This window comes from Dermacentor albipictus, chromosome 3 (assembly GCF_038994185.2).
Source record: "Dermacentor albipictus isolate Rhodes 1998 colony chromosome 3, USDA_Dalb.pri_finalv2, whole genome shotgun sequence".
Taxonomy (NCBI): Eukaryota; Metazoa; Arthropoda; class Arachnida; order Ixodida; family Ixodidae; genus Dermacentor; species Dermacentor albipictus.
In genome coordinates this window covers 43,829,330-43,852,811 of record NC_091823.1, presented here as the reverse complement: position 1 = coordinate 43,852,811, position 23,482 = coordinate 43,829,330, and the positions used below count along the sequence as shown (strand labels likewise).

Here is a 23,482-nt window from a genome sequence, read left to right as displayed (position 1 = left end):
ATTCGTAACTACAAAAGAGGACAAATAGCACCCCAAGCACAGAAGATACTTTCCGGCACTCCTCACTCAAGGCAACGCCGCGTCCAGATCGTCTGGGTCCCTGGCCACTCGGACCTGGCTGGAAACGAAGCCACCCACGACGCCGCCCGAGCTCTCGCACACCGGGCGCAACATCCTTCTCCTGCATCTTCCGATCCTGACTAGCTGTCTGTTCTGCATCGCGGTCACGCGCGGGACTGAATGGTCACGTTCAGAGAAATCCTCCTCCACTACCGCAGAGAGCGGTTACTCTACCGCACAGCACACAAAACACTGAATAATTCTCAATCTACCACTTGCCGCCTACTTGAGATACAAACTTTCCCGAACCCCGTGCTATACTACCGCATTTACCCCGACGCATACTCCCCACTCTGCAAAGCGTGCGCGGCCAGCGCTGACCTCGATCACATTGTCTGGCAATGCCCCAACGCCTCACCCAGCAACACCTACCGCACTAACACTACATGCGTCATAACCACGGCCGAGCAGTGGGATACCTTGCTGCTCAGCTTGGAGCCAGAAGAGCAGCTCTGGGCCGTCCGGATGCCCGAAGACGCCGCCAGAAAGCAAGGACTGACCGCTGTCTGAGGAAGGGGGAACGGAGGCTTAGTCTCCCAACCCCCGCTACGTTTGGACCCCATCAAGGACACGATGAAGTTTTATGTCTGTGTCGCACTTCGCCCCCATCGAAATGAGGCCGCCATGGCCAGTATTCGATCCCAGTATGCGTCGCTGACGTACGAGCTGATGCAATACGATTCAAACTACAGCCGCGTCATTGGCACAGTAACGCGTACGGCCTGTTTTATTGTTTGTCGCTGTATGCATGGCATCAAAAGCACTGAATCAGTTCCGCCTACATCGTTGGTTCAATTGAACAAGTCCGCACACAAAATTGCCTTGAGACGAAGTGTTCCAATGTTTTTTTAGTTTATAATTTGCATACGCATGCGTTATTTTATCACGTTACTCTACGTGTGTGGCTTTTTCAAGGTGTATAAAAAGGCGTTCAAGCAGTCAGGTTCCCAGGGTGTGCTATCTCACTCCTCTGTTAAGAGACACGATATAGCTGCATACAATGATGTCACGAATAAACACCGCGGACGGTGAGTAGCTGTGTATACATAAATACAAGCGAAGAGGAACGAAATCGTACTACGCTACAACATTGAGGGTATATGGACTGACATCGCGCTTTTCGAGTGTGATTAGTGCGATGAACAATAGTTCTTAACTTCTTGCTACAAAATTGCCGAATTAAGGTCAAACGGAATTCCTTTGTACCGTGGTCGCTACGAGACTCCGAAGCAAACGCACACTTATTGCCCAGTACAGACCGCCAGACAACGCCTTTCCTGCCGTTTTCGGCTGTGCTTGATTGTGTTCGAATAATTAACTGACGCGTTAGAGTGCAGACGCGCTGCGCTTTATCGCTAGCTGCTTCAGCAGTGTCAGCTTATTAACAACACTGTCAGCTAAAACATCCTCTCCTGTCGGGTTTGCAGGAGTCTCGTGTCACCTTCGCTTGGTAGCGTTAGCCGTTTATAGCTCGTCTACACTCGTTGAGCAAGACCTTTTTAGGTAGTTTCAAGCGATCGTCACAGCCAAGCAGGAATTCTTACATGGAGGTGAAACATCGGCACCAACCTATATGCTAGTACAACTTGCGTGTACGCAACACAATAGTTGCTGTCGGCATTGGTAAAGCGGGTGGGCTCTACGCCAGTCGGCGCACGGACATGACGTCGCTGCATCGAATTTATCGAATAGCACTTAATTAACCACTTCGCTTCACGTAGATTACAACATATTCGTTGGATCCACATAATTTTTTTTTTTTTTGCCTGGATTGCACCTCCGAGACTGGCGACGTACACAAGCGCGACCTCGTCGTGAAGGTATATAGGAGGGTGACGCGAGGTGTTTTGAGCGGAAATGTTAAGTCACGACTGACCGAAGGACGTTGTAGGAGAGTGTTATCGTACGTCCTTCGTCACTCGGCAGCAGCAATGACGTCGCGGTAAGACAGCTAACCTCGTTATGAAAGAAACCCCAGAATTAACTCGTGTGTACAACTACCAACAAGGGATCGGGGAGAGTCAGAACCAATGGCGTATCCAGGGGGTTGCACACCAGGCACGTGGTCCCCCCAAAATTTTATTGTTAGCATGTGGCCTTCCCAGCACCTCTCCCCCTTTTCTCCCCCTTTTTTCCCCCTTCCTGTCCCTGGTTTCGGGGTACGACCACCCATATCCCTCCCCCCGCAAGCGCATGTGGCGTGGGAGAGAACATCGAACATTTATTGTGCCATTGTCATCGATTTCAGTCGGAAAGACAAACATTATCTATCGCATGGCGACGACTGGACGATCGGCCGTTGTCCGTGCAGGTGCTACTTGGAGACCGTCCCCACCGCTCGTCTACCCAGAAAACTATGAAGGCATTTTTGTATTTCTTGAGGGCGACTGGCCCAGGCAAACGCCTTTTACTCGCTCAGGCCCTCCGCGTACGTGCGCGAGCTCACCGCGGATTTCCTCCCCCTACCCTCTTTCTCTCTATCTTATATTTCTGTTCCCTCTTTCCCGTCCTCCAGAGTAGGGTAGCCAACCAGACACATTTCTGATCATTGCTGAAATGGCTAAGCACCACAGCTCTTATAAAATGGCAAGGGAGGAGTTACTGAGGCAGTCGGGTTGTATTTCCTCGCAATTCCCGCGCGTTCGTGTCCCTATTCGCCGATATAACTGAAGTTCCGCACGCAGTTCAGCATGTCGCGACAGGGCAGCAGGTGTGGTCGACCAGCTTCCCTGGTCGTATTAGAAACTACACACTTGTTTATGCGGTTGTGAGAAAGGGTTTCGACTTGCTCGGATCGGGAATCTAGTGTTCCGAAGGCAGACTTGTAGCGAATATCCTCTGCTAGAGGAAGCAATCTGTAGCGAATATCCTCTTTGGCATTGCTTGTGGACTGCTCTGGATTTTCCATTAAAGTTCAGCGCCAGTCCCAACCCAATGTGCCGTGCCAAAATATTGGAGAGCTGGTATCCTCAGTATAAAAAGGCAAGTGCGTCAATTCGCATCTGACTGACAGTTTCGGCAAATAAAAAAAAAAGCTGTTTGACACATGGAAGAACCCTCGCTATCAAAACGCGTGGACATCGGAGTCCTATAAAGGGAATCTGGCGGACTGAAATGTACGCTTCACGTCATCCGCAACATCACATGGCCAGCGAGGAGTAGTGGGAATGTCGGGAAGTGGAAGCAGCACCCTGGAAAATTTATTATTATCAGACAGATGCACAGGAAGACTATAACCTACTTTCTTTTTGCTTTCTATTCCCCCTTTCCCTTAACCCCTCGGTAGGGTAGCAAAACAGGCGCTCGTCTTCCCTCTATCAGATAGATAGATAGATAGATAGATAGATAGATAGATAGATAGATAGATAGATAGATAGATAGATAGATAGATAGATAGATAGATAGATAGATAGATAGATAGATAGATAGATAGATAGATAGATAGATATCCATGACTACGGCACGGGTCGTTGACCTTATTGGTGAGGTGATGACAGGACGTCAGTGCTGCTCTGGGTGCAGTCACTCGACAGAAAAGGGCTTCGAACAGCGATGGTCGTACTTTTGGGTTGCTTTTATTTCACTGCTTTGGCGCACACAGTTGAGAGGATGCAAGAACTAACGGACACTGATCTTGCACATGTTTATCTTCGAGTACAGGTCACCTTCGCGTCACTCTGCGTAGAGGCGTCGCGAGGTGCGGAAGCCGAAACGCAAAGGGGCCGTTCCGAGGTTCGCATACGTACGCGTACAACGGTGTCTATGTATCACACACAGAAAACGATACCGTAGCACAATTATTCATAAGGCGCCGACAACGCCAGCAACCTAAACTTAACGTAAGTCTGTGGACAAACAAGGTACAGTGCGTTCGTGCTTTCTCGTACGTTAGAATAACATATCCAAAACTTCGGACGCCTCTTAAAGCAGGTTCGTGGCAGGAATGACAGGCCCACACAGAGAGTGAGACCTTGCAGCCTCGAATAGCGGTGGAGTCTGTAACTTTCGTGAATTGCAAGAGAAGGTCGGGCACAATCGTAGTCGCGATTATGAGGATGAGCAAAGCAACACGGCACCTGTTGACGAAGGAGTGGCGATTTGAACCGACAGGTGACATAATGCCTCTATCACTCGCGCTATAGCACACTGGCCCATTGACGAGGGAGCCGATTCGGGATCGTCGGTGATTGGGAACATAGGCGCCTACTATAGTGTCGGAAATTGAGCATACCTGAGGGTATGTTTGAACACAGCCGCCTGAGGACTATAGGAACTACGGCAGCACATTGTCACCATATTTAACGTCATTGCGATCCACACATAACAGACATATGAATGAACAATATGGATAACCCTACACGGTGATACAGATCTGCACACGGCACGGGGGTTAACGCTCGCCGGTTATATTTGTCTCGTTTTTGACATACTTCGAGTCGCCGTCTACATTCAACCCCCCCCCCCCCCCCCCCCAATCTAACGCACGAAACTTAATTTTCGACCTGTGAGTCTTTAACCGAGTAGGGTATCAAAAGAAGTCATTCTTTTTCTTGTCTTCTGTTATTTGTACTGACTACGTATGGTAGGCGATACGGTGTATACTAAGAACAACTACAGTTTACTGCAGATGAAAAAGGAAAAGTGGAAAAGTGGCTTCGTGGACGAAAAACAAGAATCAAACAATTAAAGGAGCAAACCTTTCGCTGTCCGAGAATGATTATTTAGCGTTTCCTGATTGTTTCACGTAGCTTGATGCACCGACTTTAAATATTTCCAGTGCACCTGATATATATCCTATGTACGCTATGTTGTTTTATAATTCATCTTGCATCTGGTGCGTATACCAGCTCTTACCTGGAAGTCGTTAAGAATCTCATTTGTTGACTGTATTAAGGTCATAGAACATTTCTCCAGATCCAGAAAGCTTCGCTCTGCTGTGATTCTTACGTACCTTCTTGTAGTCTGCCTGCTGCGTCATTTTATTTATTTTTCTTGTGTGTATTGATGGCTCACCAATTAATGCCGAAAGGGAAGTATGCATGTATAGCAGCCGTTTACCTCCTGAAAATTTTTCCGCTACCAACAACGATAAAGGAATCAGCACTGCAAGCACATTCGCAGTTCGCTTAAGCGCAACTGATATTTCTCGCACTTTCCAAGTTATGTTAAGAGAGGACGAAAGTCCAGTCAATTAACAAAATAATTTACCATCGTGAATCATCCGTGTCTTAATGCACTAATTAGTTTATTGAGTCGTGATTGACGCCTTGCAGTATACAAGAGGTGCATCATTATTTAATATGTTTTAAGCGCATTGTCGCGAATACACTGTACCGCCGCTAGATCTAATTTACGTTTGAATCTGAGTGATCGTAACGAACACTTTCAAAATACACAACCCGGGAGGATCCTGGTGAAAGTACCGCTTCGGAGAGAAGAAAGACACTGCGAGGAAATAGAACGGGCGGGCAACAAGGTCAAGCGTCTGGCTCATCGAAATAGTTTCAATGCCAGGTTCACGCACATATACGACACACACATACGTGATTAACAGCGAACACGTCGTCCGGTGTCCGGGTACTGGCACGCTATATAATACGCACTGGACGTAACCAAAGTGGGACCGGGGCAGCTATGGGGCCCGGAGGGCCTTTATTTGGGCAAATCGCATGGACACGTGGTCTAGCAGGTGGCGCCGGTTTCCGGGTGAGAGGCGGCGCCCCCGTGCGGGCGTGTGGCGGGGAGGAGGAGGGTGGGCATGGTGGGCCTTCAGAAGACCGGCTTCCTCTCGAACGAGGCCTCGGTGAGTTGTCGCCGGTCGTACGCGTCGAGAGCCTCGTCGCCGTACCTGTCGCGGATCCAGGCTAGCACCGCCTCCTGTGGGAAGCCGGAGAAAACGAGCCGTGACTAGGTTTGTCTTTTGTTAAGATAGCGCGGTTTCAAAAAACATCAGAACGTGAAAAGCACTTAAAGGCGCACTGAAGGCCAGCAACAAATGAAGCAATAAAAAAGAAAAAAGAAGAGGCAGTGGTGCAAGGCGTCCGAAGCGTGAGATTTATCCAGAATAGATAGAGCCTTTGCAATCGAGAGCAGGGCCGGGATAACGAAAAACTATTAGAGCCTGTTCTTATTCCGAATCCACCGCTAGCCCTGCACAACAGGTCAAAATGGTTTGGTCCTAGCCCATATGGGAGTGGGGGGGGGGGGGGTGGCGGTGGAGGGGGGGGGGCGTTCATGCGTCCATATGGGCTGGGTCCGAGCCATTTTGACCTTTCATGGAGGGCTAATGGTGGATTTGGAATGAAAGGAAATTGGGATAGTTTTACGCTGTCCTGACCTATGATACAAACGTAAGGACACGATTGTGGCGCCGTCAGTGCGTAAATCCGCTACTAGCTCACACGACGTAACCTGTCCCGCTAACGACAGGCAAATAGAGGACAAAAAAGTGATGATTAAAAAAGAAAAGTTAAATACATTTCAGAAGGATAAGTAATGCAGCGTAGCCAAGTTTATTTGATTTTCTTAAAGAACTCGCTGAAATCTATGCGACCATCTAGCTCTTAACAGCGCCCCGAGGAGCAAGACCCCCTTGATAGCCAGTTCAATTTAGGACGTCTGCGCAAGTGTTACCGTTCGTCAAGAAGGATTTGTATTGCAGAATAATTGTGCGGCTTCTTTACTTGTGATAAATACTATCTTGGAGTAAAATCAACAACGTCGTGAGATTTTTAAAAGGGACATGTAATAAACTAACGCAAGTATATTCGGATGCTTGCCTTTAAATTCCCTTTAAATATGACAGCTGCATGAGCCGCGCGGCCACGCACTCAGAGCCTCTGATGTACTGCGCGCGATGAGCGAGAAAGTTATTTGCACGGTACACATTCCAAGGACCCGCCCTTGTTCTAGGCGCTTATCGTTTGTGGTGATTTGCAAATAAACGCTTAGAAGGTTGGTCGAATGAGTTTTGCAGAAATACCCAACGAAAGTGCAGTAGAAACAATTCAAACAGCATCGAAGTGACAACACGACGCGTAACCGGTCTTCTCCTTCACGACCTAATTTTACACTACAGCCAGTATCCTTAAATTCATGCAGAAAAGTAAAGGAGTCCTCGATAAACAGGGTGTCATAGCTTAAACAAAAAAAAAGAACAATCACCACAGTGAACAAGATAATTAGGTCATCGAATATTGCCGTAAGTGAATGAAATGAAACTGGAAAAGCTGAGTCGCCCGTTGTTGTGCCATTACCACAAGCCCGGATCCCGAATCTGCAAGATGCAGAATCTATCCTGCGAGCGCCATAATTCTCCCTTCACAAGTCAAGAGGCTGCGCCTTCGTGCGGGAGAAGCCTCGGCGGAGCAGCGTGTTTTGACGTGTCCGCGTGTGCCCGACGGCCCGGCGCCGCACCTCCCTTGCCTGGAGGTCACCGCGCGCGCGAACTTTGAACCGAGTGGCCAGCGCGGTCGCTGGTTGGACCCCTCGGACGACCGTCGTGTGCTGACTTTGTATTGGGCCGGTTGAGTGACAATGGGCCTCGGGGATTATAAAAGCAGTGACAAGCCGCCTGAAAAACAGGATCCGCCGACCCCACCTGGAGAGAGGGTCGCTCCCGACTGGGGTGAGATGTGTCACGCGTTTTCGCCGGACGCCGTCGTGCGAGAACAGTCGCGTTTGTGTGAGCTCTCGGCCCCAGTGCCGATCCGTTCATGTCCTGTATGATAACCTGTATATAATGTATAAAGTCCCTTTTGTTATTCTCATCGACGCCAGGCTCGGAGTCTTCGCTACCAACGCTCTGTCACGAAACGGGTGACGAGCGCTACGGGACCACAAAGCCGTTATCGTGGTGCAGCGGTTGAAGTTCGTAACACTGGTGGCAGCGGTGGGATGTCATCACACTGGATGGCAGCTACGGGATTGACCGGCATCAGCTACCTCGGCGCGGTGAGTGCCTGAAGTTTACCTCAAACACCAGACTTTCTTTGACACAGGGTATAGTAGCTTAAGGAAGGATTTGGTGTTGCATTGTGATAACCTTGTGTGTTTCAAGCCTAGTAAGAGTGTTTTGAAAACCAGGGGATGCTGAGGGGGTAAACAGGGCAGTGTGTGATATACTTGCATATGTCTTACTAGTAGTGTTATAGTAGCGTACGGCAGGTATATTCAAAAAGGGTAAACAGCAGGAGGACAGTGTGAACGATGGAGAAGTACAAGGTGAAGGAACTTCTCGAAATTTGTGAGGAGTTGGGCATTGAGTTGGGCTCAACCAAAAGAAAGAATGCGATCCTTGAGGTCATGAGGACTGGGGACGTAACGGCTGAGGAAGCCGCAGAGGCCTTGGCGGGTATCAATGAACGTCGGGAAAGGGAGGAGAAGGAACGTTGTGAGCAGGAAAGGAAGGAAAATGAACGACGGGAAAGGGAGGAAAGGAGAGAACAGGAACGTCGCAAAGAGGAAAGGGAGGAAAGGAGAGAAAAGGAACATCGGGAGTTGCAGGCAGAGAGGGAGCGACGTGAGCACGAGCTTAAAATGAAAGAGTTGGAGATCCGAAATAACTCGCCGGCGCCTAGTCTCACTTCTAATGTTCCCAGAATACGCGATCAACTTCCACCCTTTGTCGTCGGAGAGGATATGGCCAAATACCTCGTGAAATTTGAGCACGTCTGCGAACGGAATAGCATTGAGCGATCCCTTTGGGCACAGAATCTGTTAGCGTTGCTTCCTGGGGAGGCATCAGACGTAATAACTTGCTTATCGAAAGAGGCGTTTGAGAGCTACAGTGATGTGAAGGAAGCGCTACTGCGGAAGTACAAATTGTCGCCCGAAGCTTTCCGGCAGAGGTTCCGGTATGCAAAAAAGGGTAAGGAGTCGAATGTTGACTTCGCGTTTCGTCTAAAAGCCGACTTGGTGGAATGGCTGAAGGGCGAAGAGGTTTACGACGACCGCGACAAAATTGTCGAATGCATCGCGTTGGAGCAGTTCTACCGTTGCATTGATGAGGATGTCCGGCTCTGGCTGCAAGATAGGCTAAAGGAGGTTAAGCTAAACAAGGCAGCAGAGTTAGCGGAAGAGTATTACACACGCCGCAGCTTGCACAGCAAGGCAGTGCGCATAGAAAAAGCAGATAGAAGAGATGGGTTTTACGGGAAGCCCGACGAACGGAAGGAAATCACGCGTCGCGAGTTTCGGGACGACGAGTCCCTTCCCAAAGAAACTGTAAGGGATGGACAGAATGCATCTCAGAAGGATGACAATGGTCCGAAACAGCGAAACGAAATGATGCGTTCTTTTGAAAGACGTAAACCGTTAACCTGCTACAATTGCAAAAAGCAAGGGCACATCGCTGCAAGCTGCCCAGAGAGAATTGCTTTTGCAACGATACAGGAAACTCACAAGAACATACGTCTATTGGAGCCCTATGTGCAGGAAATTAAGGTAAACGGCAAGAAGTGCCGAGCACTGCGGGACTCTGCAGCAACTATGGACGTTGTTCACCCATCTTTCGTCTCCTCGAGTGATTTTACGGGAGAGTGCGTGAGGATACGGCAAGTGGCCGAGAAGGAGAGTGTCTGTTTACCGATCGCAGCGGTTATCATTGAAGGAGAGTTTGGAAAACTTAACACCGAAGCCGCTGTGTCAGCCGCCCTCCCGGAGCAATTTTCCTACCTCTTCTCAAATAGCTCGGAGCAGCTGCTGAGGGATCAGGGCAAATCATTCTTTGCCGACGTGGCGTACATGGCCCCCACGCGATCCAAAGCGCGCCCGCTGTCGAGGGAACTTGACTTAGCGTCGGTGAGCGAAAGGCGGTGCGGCACACGGACTGATCAGGGTAACTTGAGTGGCGAGCAGTCACGGGAGAGGCAGAGCTCGGAGGCTGGCCTAGACGAGCGGGTCCTGGAAGTGAGTGGGAGTGACGCGTGCAGCGCTAGCCGCGATATAGACTCGACGCCGCAATTAGGCGACGCGGGCTCCACACTCGCTCCGGTTTCCGCCAGCCGGCAGGAGCAGGCTGCAGTTGAAAGAAAAAGTCTGATTCGCGAGCAACAGGAAGGCTGTTCCTTAGCCGATCTGAGGAAGAGCGTCAAACGGGGAGTGAAAAAAAAGGGGGTTTCATTTGGCAAGGAATCTGGCTTATTGTACCGCCGCTACACGGATAAGCAGGGTCGCAAATATAAGCAGCTTCGGATTCCGCGAAAATATCGCCGGGAAAAATGAATGGCCTCATTTGCTTCCTCAGAAGTATGTTTTCGGTCCAAGTGATTTTAAGGGGACCATTCTAGTTGTCATTATTATTGCTGATTAATAATTGTTTCTATTTTGTTGTGTTGTTAATTTGAAAACTGGTTGTTTGAGCCTTGTGTACTAGATCGTACACCTGCCTCTTGTTGCAGCGGGAGAAAAAAGGGGAAAACAATTTAGTTAGGTTGATTTGAATTATGGCCTTGTCTGGTGTTTGACGGGAGACAGAGGGCACTTGTTCGTGTTGGGTGTTGCCTTTTGCCGGTCGGTTTTGCAAGCTGCAGAACGACCAAGCGGGACCAGTGGCGAGAAGCAAGGTCTTAGGAACGACCCGAGCGGAGCTGGTCAAGGTGCCTTGGCGACGACGTGGTGAGCAGAGCTCCTGTCCTGGCGAGTCGGACCTGGGCACGTGAGGTTACCTGGCGTCCCGACAATGGACGTGAACTTGGACGAGCCTGACGAACGTGCGCGCCTGGCATCCGAGCCACGTGGAGGCAGCTCGTCTTCCCGGCGCCTTATCTGAGGGCGGGGATGCTGTTGTGCCATTACCACAAGCCCGGATCCCGAATCTGCAAGATGCAGAATCTATCCTGCGAGCGCCATAATTCTCCCTTCACAAGTCAAGAGGCTGCGCCTTCGTGCGGGAGAAGCCTCGGCGGAGCAGCGTGTTTTGACGTGTCCGCGTGTGCCCGACGGCCCGGCGCCGCACCTCCCTTGCCTGGAGGTCACCGCGCGCGCGAACTTTGAACCGAGTGGCCAGCGCGGTCGCTGGTTGGACCCCTCGGACGACCGTCGTGTGCTGACTTTGTATTGGGCCGGTTGAGTGACAATGGGCCTCGGGGATTATAAAAGCAGTGACAAGCCGCCTGAAAAACAGGATCCGCCGACCCCACCTGGAGAGAGGGTCGCTCCCGACTGGGGTGAGATGTGTCACGCGTTTTCGCCGGACGCCGTCGTGCGAGAACAGTCGCGTTTGTGTGAGCTCTCGGCCCCAGTGCCGATCCGTTCATGTCCTGTATGATAACCTGTATATAATGTATAAAGTCCCTTTTGTTATTCTCATCGACGCCAGGCTCGGAGTCTTCGCTACCAACGCTCTGTCACGAAACGGGTGACGAGCGCTACGGGACCACAAAGCCGTTATCGTGGTGCAGCGGTTGAAGTTCGTAACACCGTTCAGAAAAGCAGCTAGCGGGGAACGTGGACAGACCGTATATGTGGAGTCATGTTTCTAAATAGGGTTAAATGGTATGAGATTTACGCCTGCAGAAAAGCTGCACATTTGTTAACCTCTTGTTAACTAGGGAGCTGCTTCAAGCATGTACAGTTGTATCTCCATTTCATACTTAATAGGTAACGCTGCGAAAGCTATGCACAATTATTGTGCGGGCATACAAGTGTCGCTCCCACGCTTCGTGCGAAGTGCAGATGTTTTAGAGATAAGTCTTCTTTGGCTTTTTCGGCCGTTTTTCTGGGTGTTCGATGGTAGGTGGTCGGTCTCGGTAAGGAAAACATTCGTTCTCTTGCTCTCTCTCTGTTTCTCTCTCTCTCTCTCTCTCTCGTTCGTTCGTTCTATTCGCTTAAAACGGCCATCATCGTCGACGGCTTCCGCACAGAAATTTTTTTTCCCAGATGCGCCTCCTATGGATTAACTTTTTATCTTTTACAACTACAACGCGTGGACGTAAGATTACGTAACATTACTTAATTTTGTACCCGCGTGCTTCTCATGCACGACGTAATATGCTTTGAACGCGAGTGCGAGCGCCGCCCTGTGGACGCTGGTCGCAAGTCTGTGGTAAGTAGGTTCATATGCTCTACGCCTTCTATGTAATACGTGAGTCCTAGTCTGCGACATAAGAGCATGAGGTTTAAAGTTACGTTGAATTACAAGGCGCCCATACATGTACGTTTGTTTTATATCTGATGAACTATGTTTTGGTCGCGAACGCCAGTTTAAGTTTCAATGCATTTCAATTTCACTTTCACTTTTCGTCCCATGTATTCATTGGAAACTCATCACGAACACATTAGGAGAACATTGGGAGTTACGAGAGAAGTCTCTGTCACCTCCGTAAGCATTGCATCCTGTCTATGAAAGAAAGTGTAGTTGGTATTTAAGCAAAAAGAGCGCACTCCTTCACTGCAATACCGTATTGCACAAACATAAACTTTTTTTTGTTCTTGTTTTCTAACTTTCCGCTTCAGAACGCGCCTCGTGTGATATTCTGGGTCAGAACATGAATATAACGCGTGCTTTTCTTTCTTTCATATTTTTTTTCATCCTTCGAACTTTTATCGAGCGCAACCACTAGACGTGTGAGCTATGTGACAAAACGAATCCAATGGCGCCACCACTGTCGGGTCTTGTTCTTTGTATACGAAAACTCCGTAGGCGTCCGCCGTAATCGACGCTCGCGCTGCGGTCACCACGCCGCCACTAAGCTGCCGTAACACAAGGAACGAAACGGACTTGTCTTTGTTAAGCCCATTTCATCGTGCTTTTCGACTTCGCGTTATAACTGAATAATCTTTCATTTTTTGACGATCTGAAAGCCCTCGCGTTATACGCGTGCATATACGGTATCCACCCCTCTGAGTGAAATGCACGGCCAGAGCTTGTGTCGTGAATGCGCTAATGACAGCCGCTACGGGCTCGTTTGAGGACCGTCAGCCAGTGGTGGCGGCCTATGCCATTTTGCCCGCTGCCACACTAATAGCAGAGCTGCAGAATCTTTGCAACGCGCGCTGTTGCAGCTGTAGGCAACAGCGCAAGATGAAAGTGACGTCGCACTACGCTCGGCCAGACTATGTTCGTTGAGAAATCGCACCGATAGGACTCGCGCTGAATTCTGCAAGGAGGCTTCTGCACACATCTAGATCGTCAATTAAGTACATATATTGTTAAACATAGTGCATGGGCGCGCGCGCTCCTACAAAATAGTCACGTAAAGAGTGAGGCGTACGTGATGCGGGCCAAACGTTAGCCGAATGGACCCCAGAACTCGGGAGGTTGAGCTCTGTAACTACATACGAGTTTCCAGGCGGTGTAGACTAGGAGGATAGCTCACCGGCGTTTTCTGCTTGTTCTTCGGCTCGTCGTCGTCGTTGTACAGCTCCTTCAGAGACACTGGCTCAGCCCTGAATGGAGGAAAACACAACGCAACGCCGGCTGACGTCAATCTCGTTCCTGTGAACTAACCTTCGCTGACTTCGCTAAGCGCTACAGTAGCGACCACGTTGGAACAACCAATACACCTTGGTAATTAATGTCGCCTCCCCCCCTCCCACTTCCCCATCAATTGCTCTGCAAGAACCGGAGCTTAGGTGCTAGTTATTTAAAAGCTTTTCTCTTTCTAAAATTAATTTTATCAGGAAAGGAGGGGTGAGGTTATTTGACATCCATGGAGACGTAGGCAATACACTTTCGAGTACTTTATTTTTCATTTTTCACGCAGCAGCCCTATAGGGCTGCATGTTATGCATGTTAAGGTTACAGAAATGTATGGCGTGATCATCCGTGTTTAACAAGCCACAGTGTGGTATAGGCTCAGCAACCTGGTGACATTATACGAGAAGGGCAACTTAGTGCCCTACCTGCCCCCCACACAAGTACCGCGGAACCCGCGCCACTGTGTCCCTTAATGATGGCATGATAATATTTTCCTATTTAGTAACGCGTATGTAGAGCGTTATCGCGGGGCTATTACAGAAACGCTAGCCGGTAGAAACCTTAGCCGAAATGGCTGATGAGAACAGAACTGTTCATTAGGGGAACTTGTACTCGGCAAGCGCTGACAACGATAGCGGCGAGCCTGGTCGGCGACTGCTGAATCGAACCCCATTACTCCAGTTCATCCATTCAGTTATGTATACATGAGTCGTTGTCGTGCATTTCAGAGCAGTGGGCGGTTCTCGTATCGGTTCGAGAATGTACTCTTGCGTTCGCGACACGCATGCAGTCTGATCGTCACAGGACAACACCGCAGTCCGAGTATACAGCTGCAACGCTCACGAATATTCCGGTAGCTAGGACAAGTGCGCCAAGCGCGCTATCACGGTAACAGTTCGGTTAAAATAAAAATGTGCCGGGTTCAAAGCAAAGCAACTCACTCGTAGCAGTTACATTAACTGTTCTGACGTTGTCACAGACATACTGCATCCGCGCACTGCCTGATTGCCGAAAGTGCAATGACTGCGGCTTTTTATATAGTCGATGACGAAAATGGCGAATGCCGCGTGGCTTGTGGAACGATACTACACGCAAGATGTACGGGTGCGTATTGGGAACGGGGTACTCACTTGCTGTATGGTACATATGAGCGCTTGGCACTGATACCCCGGCACTTGTAGTAAAACGGGTACTTCCTGAAAAAAGCAAGCAAAACAAGAGATTCCGCGTCAGATTAGTGCAATTTGGCTAGATGATTCGTGCTCATTAATATGTGCAGCACGGCAAAGCGGACAGATGATACTGGGACTGACATTTGGGGTTTGAGAATGTAGGCGAAAGGGAATGCGCAATAAACCAAGAGGCAATAACAAGAGAAGATAGGCATCTTCGCTTGCGCCTGCGACAATAGAGACTGAACGTCGTGACAGTTTTCTCATGTATTAGGACATCTATTTTCTACTAAGGATCAATTATGGCGGGTTTCAGACATGTGCGACAATGACGACGTCCTTGTTTCCGTCTCGTCTAACCTTTACGCTATTTTTCACGAGCAACTGCATCATATGCATAAATAGAAACGCGAACAGGAAATAACCGATCAGAAGGTGTGTTAACAACGGCTAAATACATGGCAGTGCAATATGTAATGACTCTGTGTCCGTTTTATATAAGCATGGAGTACACACACATTATGGGGTTTTACGAGCCAAAGCCACTTTCTGATTATGAGGCACGCCGTAGTGGGGAACTCCGAAGATTTCGACCACCTGGTGTTCTTTAACGTGCACCTAAATCTAAGCACACGGGTGTTTTCTCATTTCACCCCCATCGAAATGCGGCCGCCGTGGCCGGGATTCGATCCCGCGACCTCGTGCTCAGCAGCCCAACACCATAGCCACTGAGCAACCACGGCGGGTAAGCATGGAGTAGGCCTAACTGTACGTTTTGAGTGTGAATCCACTGTTACAAAGGTGGGTGAACCTGGAAACTGAACAACGAAGTGGAGTTTGAATTTTGGAATTTTTCTCCGACTGCGAAGCTTACTTGCTCAAAAACTTGCGTGGGTTTCTTTTATAGCTTCGTGCAACAGTCGGGTGGATGACAATTTGTTCCTTTCATGAACTTTTCTCCACCTTACGGACTTTCGCAAAACCGATTTGCCAGTGCGCACGAATTTTGAGAATTGAATATATGTATCTGCGTGGTAATCGTACGCTGCTACCGTAGCGATGAGGCAGACCAGTGCTGGTCATGGAATAGAGGGTGGTACGAAGGAGCGACAAGAGATCCAAAGTAACCGCAACCGGTGAGTCGCAAGGCGGGGTGAGGTCATAGCTATGTTAATTATCGGGGGAAACAAATTAAGATCGTCTCCTTACTGAACAAGCGCTACACTGCCCAGCCTGCGCTCGCAGGGGGCTATTCTCATCTTTGCGGACTTTGTCGTAGGGCATTTCGGCGCATGAATGAAGCGAGCGTTGGTGCATTGTTCATGTTCATTCAGCATAGGTGCACTTTGTAGAGACAAACGTTAAGAAAGACGAAAATTGCGTGGTCATCCATTTCATTTCTATCATCTGATATCGAAGAAAAGGATCGTAAGATTCGTAATATCACACGCACTATAACTTAACAGTTTAACATTGAAACGGACAAGTAACAATTACGCAAATTAACGGACTGATGCACGTTGATATGCAAATCCAAGAGCCTGCTTTCAAACCACATGTTGAGTCTGGCAAGCTGAGTGAAATTCATCGGCCACAAACGCAACAGCCTCGCCGGATACTAATGCGGGACCACCTGGGAACCTCCATCTAGTGGTCGCCGCCAAAAAAGCGCCGACTGAGTTACTCGGGTCACCGAATTCGTGCGGCGAACGAATTCGACAGACGTGCTCGATCGAAAGCACGCCGAAGCACTCCATGCAATGACCCAACCGCCAACCTCGCCTGTATACACCGACACCCATTTACCCGTTGCAAGGGTGCCGTAGCTTCCATCGCACATGCTGTCAAGAACTCATGGAAGCAGAAAGAAAACAGAAAAGGGATGTGACAAACGGAAGGAAACAAACGAATAAGAACGGACGATAACTGGCGCGCGCGTCGCATTCGTGACGAGACTGCTCCTAACGCAATCCTCGAGCTTGCTTGCCGCTCCGCGGAGGCCCGTTCGACAAGCCAGCCTCTTTCTTCGATTTTTCTGAAAAAAAAAGGAAAACCAATCTTGATACTTGTCCGTCAACAAAAGCCTTCCGCCCTTCCTCCCCTTCCCTTACCGCGAAGCCGACGCTCCTCCACGGGTTCAGTGGGGAGGTGGCGAGAGTTGGGTCGGCGCTCCCCGAGACAGCTGTAACACGGCAGCGCGTGGCATCCATCCGAGGAAGGAAGCAAAGAAACGAACAAACCACCGCGGGTGCAACGGTAGCACCATCAAAAACAGGTGGGGAGGTACAACGCAAAACCGCAAGTTCGTATGCAACGGCGGCAGGTGCGCTCCGCCGCCTCCGGAAACCGGGTGGCCGTGCGGTCGAGAAAAAGGAAAGAAAGAAAGAGAAGAAACAGGGTATAGTTTCACAGCCACCTCAGTGCGCGTGCGTGCAGTCAGTGGCTGCATTGCTAGAGGCAAAGCACGGCGGAATAACGAGTTCGCGAAGCGCGTGTGCCTGCAAATACGCCGGCGCAAGCTCGCGCGCGAACTCGCGGGACGAGGGAGGACAGAAGCCGTCGCGCCTGGCGGCGGTGCACCTCGAAACAGGCAAATGCCGAGGGGCGGCGAGACGAAGAAGCCGCGGAGCTTCGAGAAATTCGGCGACAGCACTTCACCCTCTGAATATCAATTTCTTTGTAAATGAAGTCAAAGTTGCTCGCTCCGCAGTTTGTGGCGTCGGGACGCGCTGGCCGCGGACCACGACATCCGGACGAATATACAAGCTATTCCTCTTTGAATCGCATACAGATGTGCCTCCTACTTCTTTTTTCTCGAAGTCTCTCTCTCTCTCTCTCTTTGGAAACTCGCACCTCCCTGTATCTATCTATATGTGCTATGCATCTATTTACACTCTCGGTTCGAGTTCTTCTTTGGTGCCACGTGCCAAACGCGCGGACACAATGCCGACGGGGCATCGTCGTGAATGTCGGCGTCCGCAGGGGAATCCGCGCCCTTGCGGTCTGGATCGTTTGTATAGAAATTGCGCGCAAAATCTTACAGTTTTCGAGTTAGCACCGCGGCACCTCGACATCGTTCTCTGTCGTTTGCATTCACGCGTCTCCAACAAAACAGGGCCCAAGTGTCGCCAAGCCAGCAGAGTGTAGCTCCACTGCTCCGGAAAAGTTTGCAACTGCGGTTCCCTGGCGTCAGGTGTGCCAGACGCGCCACTTCGTTTTCAATTTCTATCGGGGTTCATTTCGGAAGCTTGTGACAAGCCTGCCCTTCCCGAATGCAGGCAATTTCGTCTTCTGTTTCCATTTGGCGAGCGATGCAACAGAAAACAGACTGTAGGTTATCGCATAAGTACCCGTGAGTCGTTATAATTTACCAGCCTGCTTATCTTTTTTATTCTTCGTATAGGATGGAAACGAGTTGACGGCACGCTCTAGAACGAGTACAGGGACAAACCGTGGCATGATTTTGCAACGCGCAAGAGGCTAGTGATTTGCGCATGACCTTTGTAGACGACATTGGTAAAACTTGCGTGTATACTTGCAACAGCGTGTATGTTTGACGGCGAAGTGCGTGGAAGATGTTTCAATACTGAAAAGGAACAGATAGAGATCCAGCGAAAACATGTAATTGCGTAGGTATAGCAGATAGGAGAACGCAAGCGCGAAAGCTACTGGGAAAACTGGGAAAGTTGTTCCCAAGAGGGCGAAGTGACTGCGATGCCCGTGTTACAAGACCTCGAAATGAAACAACGCGCGTGGAACTTACACGCTCGCTGTTCTTTTACTTGCGCTTCCTAAGCACGAAATTTTGTTCCCCTGCCGTCGTGAATTACTTCGGAGCATGAATGCGCAATCGAACGAAAGACATTTGGAATCACACTTTGACAAGTGTGATTCACTCTGTACACACACTCGACAGCGAATGGAAGGCACTCTCACGCGGAGGGTCACGGGCGCTGATTCGCGTGATTGCATCACTGATTGCGCTGACATCAGCTGTAGCTTACCCTCCTGTACCACGTAACCGCGAAGCACAATGTAACTAATGTATCCGAAACTTGGTAGTAAACAGAGCACGCTTTGTTTACGAAGGCGTAGAATATGGGACCCAACTCGGTGCACCTGACAACATGACTTTTCAGCGTTGCAAAAGGTTCATTTTGCATCATTACGTTGAGCACTCGAGCTGTAATTATGCGGGACGAAAGGCGAGCTACGTGCAGAGAGCTGGCGCAGACGGAGAAATGGGACGGAACACTTAGGACGGGTGCAGAGTTTCCCCACTTTGATTTCCGAAAAGGAACTTGCTCGAGCGTGCTTAAACGGGGCAATTATCATCGAAGATTGTTCCACCCACCAGAAATAACACATTACGGGGAGGAGAGATGCAAGAGAAGAAAAAAATAATAACATTCACGTAATGAGAGCAACAGCAAGGAAATAGAGAAAATAAAATCAAGAAAGGACAAGAAAGATAAGCAGGCCCAACACACATGTTCGAATCCGCGTGCAGCGAAGCTTTAGTGAAGCCGTAATTTAAACGTTTTACAACTAACGGCGACGGGTACAATTTCGTTTACTTCCATCCGACGCAAATGTGTAATCTCATACAATGTTTAAGTTTATCCACCACAGAGGTCACAACTGTACTCTCGGGCAATTTTTATGGTCGTGCACTAAACCGCTCACGAGCTGTACCGAAATAGAAACTCCAAATCAGGAGGATGGATGCACGGTGCGATAATTCAAGACAATGACGTCCTGAGGACGAAGTCGACATGTGCTGCCTGTCGAGGGAACAATGGGGACGACAGGCGTGTGCACAGAAAAATACATGTGTCAAGCAGTGCTTTAAGAATACTGCACTTCTTGTGCCCCAGTAACACATACCGAATGGCAAAATCAAAGAAAATGAAGTGAAGTAAGACATCTGTTAAATATAATGCAACTGTTCCATTAACAGTTCAGTTTATTTTAGAGATACCTGTAAGTCGGCATTATTTATTCAGGTTTTATGTTGAAATGCACTTGTTTTGTTAGGCATAACAAGAGGTGCGCTTACTTGCACTATACTTTGTCGGTCAGCACACAAGGGTTATATAAGCCCGTCCACTGGGGCTTTCATTCAGCGCACATATAACCTCTGTACATGTAATTGCAAATATAGGTCCACCGAGATACTGATGGCTGCAGCAGACACCAGCTAGCAGCCACACCAAACCTGGGACGATAGGCATAGAAAGATTTAAAAAGGGGGAAAAAATAAACACAAGAAAGTTACACCAGATAGAATAATATTCATTTGAAGAATAAACTTGTTCAAGCTTCAAACTTGAAACAATAAATAAAGAAAGATAAAGATGACGACACATTCGTCGTGCGCCCCATAGCAAAAGTATTAGGCTGCGTACAAAAGGGGATCGTATGAAAAAACTAAATAAATAAATAAAATATACTAGGCAGCCGGAGAACGTATAAACATAACTGTTTTAGGCTTGTAGCGCAGCTCAGAAAGAGCAAGAAAGGAAGGAGGTAGGGGTAATCAAAGGAAACGGAAAACAGAGTGAGCGCTAACTTCCAACTGATGATTTATTTCGTGACACAAGACTACTTATACACTCGGCAAACCATGTGACATCAAAAGATTACAAAGAACCAAGCAGCAAAACCGATAGTAACCAAGTGGCAACATATTCAGACAGCCTGTGGCTGCAGTCGGAGATACGCCAATTCATTGCTTGATATTGATAATGAGGGTGAACTTACACATGCATGGCCCAGACCAATGATAGCCTTTGCTTCGATGATTTCTCTTGTGAGCTGCTTACGCCTATGACCTAGAACGTTTTCCGTTCCCTTTGATTACCCCTACCTTCTTCCTTTTTTGCTCTTTGAGCTGCGCTACAAGCCTAAAACAGTAATGACATACCAACTCGCCCAAACTGCCACGCTTTTGACCTGTATAAACATAAATAAAAGAAACAAGATGATCGATAACTAAAAATATTATTCTCTTTATGTAGCCACGTCCTCTTCTGTTTTCATTTCTTTTCCTGCTCGTAATGTGCCGTCACATGTGCGTGCTAAAGATTCTACCGGCAATCGTGCTATTTGAATGCGCCCTGTCCGGCTATTCGGCACAAGGTCAGTTCTTGTTGTCGTGTATACGCGTTTTGTGCTTTCTCCATCCGGCGTTCTCTTCGCGGAGTTCCCCATCCCTTCCGCGGTGAACCAAGATTTCAACAAACTTTTACCGCGCAATTAAACCGGGAACACGTTGCGGAAGCGAGAGAGAGAGATAGATAAGACATAAGGGAAAGGCAGGGGAGATTAACCAGGTTGAACCCGGTAGGCTACCCTGCAGCGGGGAAAGGGAAAAGGAGATTGAAAGAGGAGAAGGAAAGGAGAAGTTCACACTTTGCAACGTTACTCACACAGGCGTTCATCGCTGAGTCGGTCAGAGGTGGTCCCACAGGCCGGCGCATTTCAAGAAGCGCAGCAGCCACTTCACGCGCGAATCATGCAGCGAATCACCAACATACGTACGAGCACGATTACACCGTATCGTTTGGTTGACGAGTGATTGAGCCTGCATGAAAACAGGGTGCAGCCGTGGAATCTACGCTGCAGCTGTACAAGGCTGCGATATTCCTGAGATTCTTGTTTAACAGTCTATACCGGTCCTGCCAGATTACAAACGCGCGATAGCGACAATAGACAGAGTGCGCAGCATGAGTGGCTACACGCCGCGGTAGCTCGCTAGCTATGGCGTCCAGCTGCTGAGCACGAGGTCGTGGGCTTGACTCTCGGTCATGGCGACCACATTTCAATAGGAGCGAAAAATAAAAATGCTTGTGTATGTAGATGTACGTGTACGTTTAAAAAAAACCTCCAGGTGGTCAAAATTATTACGGAGCCACTCCCACTACGGCGTCGTTGATGGCCCCTGCGTTGATCTGGGGCACGAATCAATCAATCAATCAATCAATCAATCAATCAATCAATCAATCAATCAATCAATCAATCAATCAATCAATCAATCAATCAAGTGTCCGAGACTAACTCAATACGCCTGAGCATCGGTGCGTCGACTGCCATTGTAAAACAGTAACCTGTTCCAGTGGACCTAGCTGTGTGCGAATTCGCCAACGTTCGAGGATCCCTGACCTTCACTTGCATTTCTGCTGGCGCAGACTCCCCGCTCACAAAGAGCGGGTAGAGTCAAATTACGCATCAGCAGTGAAACCTCTACCCGTGATGCCTTCTACAGCCTCAAGTTTACCTCGCTCTGTAATTACAAACGAAGCCCATCAAATATCACTGGCTCTGAAGCAGCCAACGCTGTTTTAATCACTACAGACACGCGGTAACCACATGCATCTTTGTACTAACGATTTGACCTCACTCATATACCATCGGTCAGCCAAGGAGATAAAATCTCTCCACTGCTATATTTACTGCATGCTTGGAAGAAGTAGTCAAGCTATTAAACTTGGAAGGCAAGGAGTGAGAATCAACGGCGAATATCTCAGCAGCCTTCGGTTAGCAGATGATATTGTCCTGTTCAGCAACACTGGGGACGAATTACAACAAATTATTGAGGACTTTAACCGAGAAAGTGTAAGAGTAGGGTTGAAAATTAATATCCAGAAGGCAAGGATGATGTTCAATATCCTGGCAATGGGGACAAGAACTCAGGATCGCCATTCAACCGCTAGAGTCTGTGCTGGAATACGTTTATCTATAGCTCAATTACTCACAAGTGACCCTGATCATGAGAAGGAAATTAAGAGAAGAATATGGCCTGGAATGCATGCGGCAGGCATTACCGAATCCTGGCTGGGAGCTGTCGTTGAAGGTAAAGTGTACAATCTCTGCATTCTACCGATGCTAACATATGTGGAGCAGAAACTTCGGGGTTGACAAAGAAGCTTGAGAACAAGTAAAGAACCGAGCAAAGAACGATGGAACGAAGAATGTTAGGCGTAACGTTAAAGAGACAGGAAGAAAGCTGCGTGGATCAGAAAACAAATGGAGATAGCCGATATTATAGTCGACACTAAGAGAAAAGAGCGGAGATGGGCAGGCCATGTAATGCGTAGAGTTGATAACCGGTGGACCATTGCAGAATGGGTGCCAAGAGAAGGGTGTCGAAGTCTAGGACTGCAGAAAACTAGGAAATTGGGAACTTTGCAGCACAAGTTGGAATCAGCTGGAGCAAGGTAGGGGTAATTGGAGATCACAGACGAGAGGCTTTCGTCTTGCAATGGACATAAGGAGATGATGATGATGATGATGACGACGACGATGACGACGACGACGACGACGATGATGATGATGATGATGATGATGATGATGATGATGATGATGATGATGATTCATCGAGCACTTGTGCACTTATCATCGGTATGACGTCCAGCACCGCTACAGCCAGAACGTGTTCATCACCGCCACGTGAAACAGCAAAATGAACGGTGGCGCTGTCTGTCCTGAAAGGTAGAAAAGCTCACTGCGGAGAGGAGGAAATGGAGAGCAGTTTCAGGCCCTTAGTACCAACCGATTTCGATGAGAGTCCGTTCGTTTGTCGTTATCAGATGCGTTCTCATCATGGAAGGCAAAGCGAGCTTCGCTTTTGCAGTTCGCGGTAGTTTGGAGCAGTATTGCTACTTGTTTTTTCCCGTAATTACATGTTCAGCAAGCCAACGAAAAAAAAGATGGAGAGAAAGCAGATGTTCAGTCACTTCTGACTTAGCGACTGGTCGTTAACGACGCA

The 23,482-nt window shown here is 48.8% G+C and overlaps 1 protein-coding gene across 1 annotated transcript in view; it reads right to left on the bottom strand.

The window, feature by feature from the left end:
* Window positions 1–4,583: 4,583 nt before the first annotated feature.
* LOC135898097 (uncharacterized) overlaps window positions 4,584–23,482 on the bottom strand; it is a 90,886-nt gene continuing 71,987 nt past the window's right edge. Inside the window, exons 4-6 of the mRNA XM_070536435.1 lie at window positions 14,671–14,736; window positions 13,440–13,509; window positions 4,584–5,997 (exon numbers count right to left, since the gene is read on the bottom strand). Coding sequence (XP_070392536.1) covers window positions 5,890–5,997; window positions 13,440–13,509; window positions 14,671–14,736 — 244 coding nt within the window. The 3' untranslated portion in view covers window positions 4,584–5,889. The remainder of the gene's footprint in view (window positions 5,998–13,439; window positions 13,510–14,670; window positions 14,737–23,482) is intronic.